This window comes from Phaethon lepturus, unplaced genomic scaffold, assembly GCF_000687285.1.
Source record: "Phaethon lepturus isolate BGI_N335 unplaced genomic scaffold, ASM68728v1 scaffold12277, whole genome shotgun sequence".
Lineage (NCBI taxonomy): Eukaryota > Metazoa > Chordata > Aves > Phaethontiformes > Phaethontidae > Phaethon > Phaethon lepturus.
In genome coordinates this window covers 15281-27115 of record NW_010554078.1, presented here as the reverse complement: position 1 = coordinate 27115, position 11835 = coordinate 15281, and the positions used below count along the sequence as shown (strand labels likewise).

Below are 11835 nucleotides of genomic sequence, written 5' to 3'. Positions count from 1 at the left end.
GAACCACTAAATGACAAGTTGCTTGTGAAGAAAAAAGAACATCTCCTTCATGCCTCAAGCAGCTATGAAAAGGGCCGCTTTGGATGGAGGACACGGTAAGAATAATTTGACAAGAGGTATTAACTGAACAATTTGAGGCAGGTTGATACAAAGCAAATCGTGACACTTCTTCATCATGACCTCACTTCATACTACAAAGCCAATCTCCATAACCTTCTACATCTAGGCACATTATAGAAAGGACAGACCAGATTTGATGCCAAGGTGTATCACAGAAATACTGATTACTTCTCTGTAAGTTACCATCACTTTCTCAGAGAGAAGTTACATTCCAGTGAAATTTGTCTTTCTGGTTTGCTCTTGTGAAGAGCCTACAGATATCACCTTAACAGTGGTATTCCTACTGTCTGATTTTAAGCATTTCTTACACTTTTTTTTAGCTTTGAAGAGGAAACCTGCACTTACTCATCCCCTTCAGAACTTGAGGATAAAGTGGATGTGTTAACTGAAGATCTGGTGCATATCATGGAGGATGAACATGAGTTTTTAAACAGTAAAGGCAATGAAGACTTGTTTTTTTACTACCTTGACATAACTAGTTTGGAGAAAGACTGTTTAGTAAAACAAATAAAGGCATTAGAAGAGGAAATATCCCTAGGTAGAAAGTTGTAATGGTACTCAAAAGACGACTTGGTGGTTTGGTTCTAACCTGGTCCTCTGCATTTATCCCTAGGCTTTAAGCCAAATTAAATCTTGTATTTTTGCTTTAACTATAGTGTATTTTCCCCCTTTATACTAAAGGCTTATTAAATTTGGGGTGAAAACAATGTAGTTAAGTGACAAGACTTTAGCCTAAATGACTGACATTTCTGGCTATATCCAAGTGGTAAAAAGACAAACATTGTTGCAAAAGCTCAGACTCAGAGTTTCCAAGAACAGATGCAAAATACAGAAATGACTTATAAGTCTGCTTAGTGTTAAAAAAATATTTTTTTTTAAACTAATGTATCACTCACTACTTGTTCTGAAGCCTCTGCAGACATTAGCTGATAGTTACACTTTTCTTCTGAGTTTGAGACAGTGAAAGCTATAGCTATGATCTACCCAAGGAACTGTATGTACACAATTACACATCAAAAGCAAGAGATATTATCTCTACCACTGAAAGCAACTTGCCCAGCCCAGACAACCTTAACATGTTCTGAAGTTACCATATTTCAGCTGCTCTGTAGTACCACCTCTACAAGAATGCAGGTCCTGGACTGTCAGAGAGTAGCCCTGCTTTTAAATTGGGAGAGGCAGTCTTTCCTCCTCCCAAATTCAAGAGCTGAACCATGAAACATTCATTATTTGCTGATCAATGAAACATCACTTCTCTGCTGACCACAGCCTTTGGTTTAAGTAAAAATCAAGTGGGGAAAGAGCAGAGTCACCCAAGATCCTTCCTTCCCCACCAATACAAGAATTCAGAGATACAGGACAAGATTTGAATTATTTCATGAGTCACTGAATACCCTCAACGTTACGCTGTTCTGCATTATGCATCAAATATTCACTGAGACTTCATTGATTATAACTTCACAAATTGCATATCCATTCCATTGCCTCAGAATCGCTGAATCAGTTGTTCACACCTTCACCCCATACACAGATGCTTATTTTAATCTTGCTAGCAAAAAAACCCACTACTTATTACAATAATGAGATTAAGCTGCTAGAGTACAAGTTCTATTATCAAAGCTGCAAGAATTAGTTGGAAACACTGCTTCTGACTTACAGTAATGAAAAAATCTCTCCTCACATCTTACTCAGTTTAATCAACACCCCACAGATTGCAATATTCACACATAAAAGCAAAACTTTGAAGTCTTCTAAAAAGGACATCTCTAGTTATAGAAAGTGTACAATTTTTAGTTTTTGCATGAGTGATCTACCAAACCCTATTAATACCAAGTCCTATTAATACCAAGTTTATTGCAAAACTCTTGTGCAAAAGTACATGTTATTGATGGGGGTTTGTTGTGAAGAAATGTGGACCATGGTGAAGCACGACTGAGACATAACTGCAGTAACGGTTCACTACAGCCCTTGGCCTCCTTCTGGTTATTCCCATCCACATCATATTTGAAAGGTAATCTAAGAAACAGCTTATTGAGCATCTATATATTGACACAGCAAATGTTAGTTTTTCACACCTACTATGAGATTTTAGATAAAGTCTGTAGTATAGTTTTAATTATTCCTCTTTGGATTCACTTATACAGGTAGTCCTGCAGTCTTGAACTGGCTCCTAGTTGACTGCTTTTACAGGACAGAAAATGCTTCCCCTTCAGGGCTACTTACTAGCAAGTTTTTTTTCCATCATTGCTTATTAGGTAATAATAGTTGGACTGCAACAAATAGAAATGGCTGCAGAAAGTGACAGCCATAGGTATTTACATGAGCTATTATGTTTTTACAAAGCAGTTTGTTTCTGTAACCCTTATACCCCACAGTTTAATCAGTAGGCAATGGAGTAGGTGACAAGTAGAGTCAGTAGGAAGACATATTGCAAGTCAGAGCAAAGTTATGTTAATAGGAATTGTTTGAGACCACATTTTTTTCTCCGTACTGGAAACAACATCCCAGAATATAGTTTTGAAGGCCCGTAGTATTCCAATGACTCCTTTTCCATTGAAAAGGGAGTCTCCATCTGTCTGGAGTTCTGGACTAGAAGACAGTTTGACTCAAGTTGTCCAGAGCTATGAGAAAAGCTTCCTATGGGCCACAGTACTGCAAATTGGCAGGACAGACATCCTTAGAGATAACAGCTCCATCATTTTACAAGGTGATGTGTTAGCTTACAGCTGTGAAAAGCTACAACACTACATATTTGCCCCTCTCCTGCCCCCGAGGCTGTGTTCTTCTGACAGGTAAACTATAATCTAGAGGCAAAAGCCTAGCTGGAGCTACAAGGCAGTCTTTCACAGCTGCATATACCAAAGCTTCACTCAAGGGGGAGCATAGATGTGATCCTGCTTGTGATGTGTAGGTGTTTTGCTCACAATGCAGCTGCCCTTGCTACCTTTGCCAGAAGGAAGCGGACTATCTTTCAAAGCAACTTGGAGGATATTTTTATCTTCCTTGACTTGCTTGTGTTTTCACCAAAAAGATTTAACTCCCTTCAGGGCACTGATAGCAGATCAGACAGCTTTTAAAAAAACATTAGTAGATTTATTGATATATGTATTTCCTTTTTAACTTACAACTAGAGTCTCACATTAGTTTTCAATCTTATATTAACATTAATAAAACATTAAAAGTTTATAATAAAACCCCAAAGTTTCAGATGTACAAAGTAAGAGATAGGGATTAGACAGTAAGTGCTTTCTGCTTATGAAACTTTCTAGCGCCAGCCATCCCATACCGTAGTTCAGTGTTCCAACAGCCTATAAGAGGTGCAGCCACAGATCTATCGCTTTGTATTGATCCAGTGGTATCTATCAACACACGGTCCTGTGAAAGCAGCTGTTGGCCTGTACACTTTGTAACCCCTGTGCTGGGCATAGTATGAGGCATCAGTCATATAGGTCTTCCTATGAAGATACTGAGACCAGGGCTGTATAGATGCCTTGCAGTAGTCACTGAACTAAACATCAAGAAATGAGATAATGTTAAAATGTGTTTGGGAAAGCAGGGAGATTAGTCCAGCCATCAGTTAAGTCTATTTCATTTCTTCATGAGGGAATCTAGAGGGCAGATACTAGCTCTTGCTGAAAGCTACATACCATTATCCCACGCTTACCTGGTAGACACTGTTGGGATTGCTGACAGTAGGGATAGCTTTCGGCTCCTTGTTGAAGCTCTCCTCATCTGAGGAAATGCCAGAATGATAGTCTAGTGCTGCTCTGTCAACGGCATAGCTGATCTGCTGAGGAAGCTCTGGGTTCTCCTCTCCTTCAAAGTGCGCAATTGTGAAGGGCCTGTTCTTCTCACCATATCTGAAAGTGACTGCATTTGTATAATGCAGCTCTGCACTAGCAGCATAAACATTTGTTAGTAGTCAGTTGACACTAGTAAGTCTATACACCCTCAGACACTAAGGCTCTAGTAATAGGCTTGGTGTTGATCAAGTTTGTACAGGGCACTTGACATGTTAGTCGCAGCTTCTCAACTCACCTGCAACACACCTCAAACGGATCAACCCATAGCGTCATCTCTTTGGGCAAACCAAGCTTATTAAAGTCCACATTACTCTCCACACAAGCTTGTTCCAGCAGTGGATCTCTTGTCTGATGTTTATTTATCCTTATACACCTAGGTAAAAACAAAATGCAGGTGGATTTAAGATTTCACTGCAACTTTACAAGTTCTGCTCATACAAAGTAGACTTAAGTTCACTATTTTCTCAACACGTTTAGCCTGTTGATGCAGGTTCTCACTTATAGCCCCAACCAGCATGTTAGCCTAACAAGCTGATTTATAAACCCAAACAAGGTTTTGTTTTAGATAAATTACCAATCAAGCAAGTTGCTGCAGTAAGAGAATTAAAAGCAGTTACAACAATTCCACAAGTCAGTTTAAGACCACTTGAATTCTGCATTCAAGTCAGAGGGCTAGTCAAAACACTACATGCATATTGTCTTAATATTTCCACCTCAAGTCTCTAGTCATATCTACACAGGCGCACACTGTGAAAACATTTTCAAAATAGCTGCATCTTTACCAGTTAAAAACACTTCTTTCCTCAGGCTTAGGGGATAGCCAAGTGGTTCTCTCTCAATTTTGTGTCACTTATTTCCAATTTAGGGGCTTCAGGCACTGAAAGGTACTCACTGTGTCTTGAACATCATGGAAAGCCTCTATTTCCTTTCCCCTTCTACTAAAGGTCCTCTTACCTGAAGGCTTGTCCTCTGGATGGATTGTCCAAGTACCAGTGATTCTTATACTTTTCAAACAGTATTGTTGTTAGCTTAGCTGCAAATTTCTCCATTTTATGCTTGCTCAGCTTGTCTTCCCTTTTCACCAGCCTTGTGATGAAGAAGACCGTGGCAGCAATTTCATCTTTCATTTTAGATTGAAGTGCACAAGGTGCTTTAGCTGTTGGATAGTCATTAGTAGAGATGAGACACTACACTACAGATTTTAACAACATTAAGGTACTATCAAGTTCCAAGAATAGATATTGAAAAAACCTGCATAAGCCATGGCAGATGGAGCCTAAATAAGCCTAATTACCACACAACTGATGAATTTAGTTCTGGGTAGTGACACCAACTTAATGCAATACTAGAGGGCACTCATACTAAGCAAGTTAAGAGTACAAAAAAAAGAGTTTAAAAGATAGCATTCCTTATTACATATCATATATTACAATCAACAACCAGGAGTTATTATAGTTACATTGTTCTTTTATATACAACAAAAACCTACAAACATTACCTTCTCAGACCAGACCCGTTGAAAATCTGAGATACAGCTTTACAAACAGCTTCAAATAGTCACCAAGGAGGCAGATCTAACTCTACAAGAACCTATGCCACTATATGTTCCACTATATGTTGGGGGGGAGGGGGACGGGGCAGGGAAAGACAGGAGAAACACCCAAATCCTCCCTCACTCTTCCTTTAGTGGAGCTTGCTTAGGGTTTATATAGAACAGGAAATCATGTGGCTCTGAGGAGCGTAACAATATACAGGTGTGCACCATTAGACTAACTAACATGCTGGTTTCAAAGCTATTTCCCATCTACCTGGTTTTAATCCAATATCAGCTCCTTCTTTTAGGGTATGTTTAATTAATTATATACTGTGTTCTATTGTATCCATCAGTCTATCTCCTAAACATCTATATTTAAGTGAAATATTCACCATGAGAAAAATAGTACCAGGCTTATTAATTAAGTATTAAAATTGCACTTGACTGCTTCTAGCAGACTTTACACAACACGCTTACTTTTGGTAACCTTACTTCACATTTGGTATTCTTTATTTTGAAAATTATATGACTCCGTGTTTACCATAACATTAATCTTCCTAGTGATCTATATAAATCTTCACATTTTTAGTATAGTTTTATTTTATTTTTGAGGTATTTCATACAGCATGTGAATGGTTCTGTTAAAGAGTTCATACACAAGCAGTTTCTCAAATGTGAGTGTTCTTTGCTTGGAACTTCAGGCAATAATTAGCTGGGGCACATTCAGAGAATAGCTGATGTATTCTCTTTTTGCCTTTGCTATCTCAGGAAGTTGTATCTCCAGTGTCAGATATCAGGAACTGTCAAGACAAAAGAATAAATTAAGGTAAAAAGTGTGAAGTATTTAAACTGGCTCTTAATTTGACTGTAGATGTTGCAGCCAAGCAATTCAAGTGCTCATATTTCAGTCTTGTGAACAGATTGTGATAAAAGACAGGGGATAAGAAAAATAAAGCACGAAGGAACAAATTTACAGAATTACACATCTTTGCAGTAGTGTACCCTAAACCATGAATTTCTGCCTATTTCTGGATTTCTTTTCTCCTCCACTCATATAGTTAGTTCCTTTCTTTTTACGGTTTCTTTCTGCATCACAAAAAAAGACTTACCAAGGCATTTAGTAGAAACTCTGGTTTTAAGGAATGAGTAATAAATTACAAAAAAAGATGTCTTCTCTTTTTCTCACATATCAAAAAACTTCCTTAACGAATGGGGACCTTTCAATAACCACTCAAATGAAAGAGAAATCAAAGTTTGAGATAGATAATGAATCTTCAGAAAAAGCATTCACCAGTGCCAGGAGTTGAGCTTTAATATAGTACACCAGTGTTTTGACAACATGAGTATCCTTATCATGTGCTCTGTACTGCGCTTGGTTGCTTCTGATGGCACATAAAGTTTATGTTCCATATACAAGCCATGAGTCATTCCTTCCCTTTCACATATAGCATTCCAGCATTCTCATCTAGCCACCCCTGAGGTCCCCACATATTATTTCCTCAAGAGATGACAGTTGCTTCATGAAGTATCTTAAATGTCTAAGAATTTTCTACTGGAATTATAAACAAGTATCCCAAGGCTTTGCAGAGGAAAAAGCTAGGATACGTGCAAAGTATGAGGCAAATGCAATGAACTAATCCCTTTTCTAGTGTCTTTACTTCTAAGAATATGTAACTGCAAGCAACTACCGCAGATCTGTTTTTTTTAATTCTGCTGACAAAATGGGTGTCCAGGAAAAGATCAAATGACAGCAAGATTTGCCACCTAAAAATGACAGATAATGCATATAATTATAGTTTTCAAAGTTCTTCGCAATAACAGTTTAGTCCACTCAGGTTTCATGCACAATCACAGATTGTGACTCCTCTAGCGATGATGCTATCTTTCTTACCAAGGCTTAAGAAGTTGCTATTTAGTCTGGTTTCTTTGCTTTCATGTCATTTTTTCACAATATCAAATTATAATCTAATAAAAGATATTGCTTCTTCCTATAAACCTTGTTTTCCTTTTATTCTAGAACTATCAAGGCTAAAATAACATTCATACTGCAAAACAGCAGCAGGCATCATAGGGAGTCCATCCCATGTCCTGGAGTCCATAATTTGATCATAGTTTCCATGTGGGATCTGACCCTGACACAGTTCAGTCTCAGGAATTATCCAGTTACTGTCTTTTCCTCAATAAATGCCAGGCTGGTTTGGATCAGTGGGACACATCAGCCGATGGGACGTTGAACTGTCTCCTGCCTTTCTTTCTTGAACTTTCTCCAACTTGTCCAGGCAGGCCCTGTGAATTAGGAAATTCTGTGACAAAAGAGTGAAGTGACTAGATTCCACAAAGAACAATCAAAGAGAAGTCTGAATCCCTACAACACCTCCTTTTGTCGAGTTACTTGTTCCCATAGTTAACATACAAACTGCAAGTCAGCAGTAAACAAACTCTTCACCTGAGAAACCAGATTACAGTAGTGCAATCAGTCATGCAATAAGGTGCTATTTCTCGAATGTTAGGAGGCAAAACCCAGGCCAAACTGCACACCTTTGTAACAACAAACACAGGAAAATTTAAGCAAAGTTCTTGGAAATTCATCCTGTTGGCTGTAATTATTAAGGTTGTCATTGATACAGAAGTACGTTTCTGAGAACTTTTTAACTCGGTATTTTTAATATCAGGAGTTCAAAAGTATTTATTTTCATGGCACAGAAACCAGAATAGCAGAGGGTATTTCTGGCTTGCCATTTCCGTGACAAGAAACACTTGCTCTTTTAATTGGGTAGATTCATTGAACTCAAATCCTTCATAATGCTATCTGTTGTCACTAACTTGGAGAAAACATAGCCCTGGGTACTTTATTTGGATAATAAGCAGCTAAGAAACAAAATGTCAAAACCAGAATTTGAACAGTCCATCCCGGTGTAAGATCCGTTAAGTAACCATCAACAAATTGTGCTCCTACTCATATCCAGTTGCATCCAAACAAAAACTATTAGAATCCCAGGAGATTTTGCAAAAAACGTGATGAATAGCCACGTGTTCTGACTGACATCATGCATGAGATAAATGAGACATTTGCACCTTTTGTTAAACAGTGCTGTTGTTTTTTAATACTTATCAGGAAGAGAAAAAAACAAACCTCTCAAAAACACTGCATTACCGTGCCTGGACATTCATGAGACTGGTCCAGAGCTCATTGAAATAAATCGAAATCTGTCCAAAGACTTCAGGGGGATTCAGATCAGGCCCCTAACTCAGCAAAAGCATTCTTAGCCGGATTAAATTTTGGGTCTCCTGGGTCACCAGGCAAGCCTAGGCATGAACTATAAAGGAAAAGAGTCAGACATAGTTTCTGTAGTAACTGCAGGCCAAACCAAGAGCAAACACTGTTTCCCTAAACACACTCCTAGCAAGAGTCATCCCTGCAGAATTTTTTTCAGTTTTCTTGCTTTAAAGGATTGAGTACATGGAACTAACAAAACAAAGTGCAGCTTGTTAGTAGCAATCTTTCTTCTACAAGCCATTTGATTTTTGTGCATGACGGATGCCAGACAATTTCTCCAGGTAAGCAGCTGAAGTTCATAACTATTGATATAAAAATCAGTAAGCCTGAGTTATTTCCATATGGGAAAATATCCTAGGTGACAACCTTGTTAGAAAAAAGGACTTTGCATTTGCTTTGTCAGGCTATATACTGACCTGATTGCATTCAGAAGTATCATGTAACAGCGATGTACAAACAATGATAGTGCTGCATGAACACAGCACCAACTCAGTTGACCATGCCATTATGTCAGAGGGCAGAAGAAACCTCGTATCTGGATCTTAAAAACTTACATCTTTACTTAAATCATGCACTCTCTGTGCAAAGAATTATTTTCAACTGAAACAAGACAGAAACTGATTCCAGCTGAAGCCACAAACTAAAATTTTAATGGGTTGATTGCTCACAATTTTTTCCCTTTCAACTTATATAAGAAAATATTTTCTGGGCCTGCTGAAAAGACTTAAGAATAGAACCATGTTCCAATTAAGGTTTTCATCTTTACTTGTTTACTTTGTTACTTGGTGAGTGCTTGGTAAAAGCCTAAGTGATTGGTACCTACAGATAATTTTTCTGGTTAAAGATTTTACGAGGAGTACTGGTGCTGGTCTAGCATGTTCTAAAATTAAATTGCAAAGGAAAGACTGCAAAGCTACCCAGGCTTATTTTATGCAGTCTAAGAGCTATTGCTGTAGCCTTGTAAATTTTTCTGCTAATGTCATCAAGTGTTGATTACTTTCGTCAGTTCTTTGCATTCCATGATTTTCAGAAATGACAACAGATATGAACCATCCAGCTGGACACAATTCACATGAGCCTTATGGAGGTATGCAGTTCTCAAAGAGGGTAGGATGCCCAGAAATTTCTAAAGGACAAGCCCTTCAAAAGCATCTTGGGTCAATTAGATACCCCAAATCACTAAATACTCTTGAAAGCTTATTCTTACAGTGCTTGTGGATCACATCACCACTTAAGAATCACATCTTGCCACTGTTGCTAATATAGCAGGGAGGAGCACGTTGTTTTTCTCTTGCAGTTCCTCCTCCCACACAAAAAGGAGTAATGCAGAGCATAAAATGTCTTTTCTCCTGCTTTGCCTCAGTTGCCAGTGTGGCTAGCATGGAGCAAAGGACAGCCTGAAGTGGGGACAGTCAGCATTGTACCAATCCATAAGGACTTATCTATCTGCCTTCTTCCCCTCCAAACGTAAGTGGCAGAAGGATGGGGTTGTGTTGGTGCTGATTGTGAGGAAGAAAACAGCAAAGGGTTACTTAGAGAAACAAGACCTGAAATGCAAGGGAGTGAGAGAGCTGCAGTGAGCTGAACAGGCCAAGAGCAAGCATACAGAAATGACTGACTAGGTCCCCAAGAAATAGGGAGAGAGGTGGTGTGGGTCACTGTTGGGTGAAGATGTGCAGCGTGTGCCTCCCACTGCAGCCCAGTGCCAGGAGCACAAGAAATTCATCCTTCTGAGCTGTTAGTCTGTCTTTTTCGTGGCCTCCTTCTATGGCAGCTAGACTCCTGGTATGAATAAAACCAAGCTGAAGCCCCACTATCTGAATACCAGCCTAGAGGCGTGTGCTTGGACTGCCACATGTGACACTAAAGCCTGGATGACCTTTGGCGTCTGTGACACAACCTGCAGCCATTTGTCCACAGGAGCAGGGCGGAAACTCCGTGTGTGCTCCGTATTGACTTTGCACATAGAAACCTCTTTTGCAACAAAGCTTTCTATGGCAAGAGCCATCTGTACGTTTCAAAGCAATGGTCCAGTCTCCATGTACAAGCCCCAACTGAGTGACCATGACGACAAAGCGTACACAAAGGTCACAGGCGTGGGGCTGACCCACAGCCCAGACTGGGCACACTCCAACCCAGGAGTCCCAGGGGAAGGGACAAGGCACCCAGGGGCCACCCAAAGAACCATCCCGAGAGACATGTCTGCCAGTGAAAGACTGCTGGGTGCTCAGTGAATAGGTTGCTGTGCTAGCCATGAAAAAGGGAAGAAAACGAAGAGTGAAGAAGCCAGCTGTTTTCCCCTTCCATTAAATATTTTTAAGCATTTTATTATAAATGCAGTCCTGAACAGGATTATTACAAGGTAAGCTTCTTGAGGATAAGTCCTGGATTCTTTTTATGCATTTTAACAATAAGGCATTTATGGGTGAAAGCTAGCCAGATTGTTCAATTTGCAGACAAACAACAGATCTTGTAACCTCACAGACTGTCTCATTCCTGATTTAGGAATGGTCTGATAAATCTATCTAAAAAAGTTTTATCACATTATTAATTGCATACACACGTATTAGACACAAGGCATAATTGATTATAACTACTTACACATATTAAATTTTGTTCTGCAGAACAGATTTGCTAATTTATTTAGCTACCACAAATTAATGTAAAAGGTTTGAGCAGCCTGACCTTTGACTACCAGCACAATCTGTGTTCCTATATTTTTTTGAAGTTCAGGGAACTAATGAAATTGTACCATTCTTACTGCTGCTTTAGTTACATGCAGTTTCTTCTGAAAAAGAAGAATGGAAATGGAAATGGCGTGAAACCCATGCTGTAGGACATTAATTCAAATGCCCCAACTAGAGAACAAGGATAAGTAGGATCCCTACGACATAGGAAGTAACAACTGACATGCCATAAACCAGGTAGAATGTTATTCAAGTTGAACATTTTGTCTTCACCTGAATTTACAGCTGTATTTGCACTTCCAGCTCTGAATACAGCTACTACTTAGTCCACATTCATGCAGCAAGGACTGCATGCCAAGGCTTTTCTCATTTCCCATTTCCATTGTGATGCATCATAATAATTTAAATTTTAGT

The 11835-nt window shown here is 39.0% G+C and overlaps 1 protein-coding gene across 1 annotated transcript; it reads right to left on the bottom strand.

Annotated features, from left to right (window-relative positions):
- Positions 1 to 3451: 3451 nt before the first annotated feature.
- On the bottom strand, positions 3452 to 5050 carry BTG4 (B-cell translocation gene 4). The gene is made up of 4 exons (XM_010291715.1): positions 4878 to 5050; positions 4159 to 4296; positions 3785 to 3980; positions 3452 to 3628 (listed from the first exon to the last, which is right to left on the bottom strand). Exons 1-4 carry the CDS (start codon positions 5048 to 5050, stop codon positions 3452 to 3454), a joined length of 684 nt encoding a protein of 227 aa, XP_010290017.1.
- Positions 5051 to 11835: the final 6785 nt, after the last annotated feature.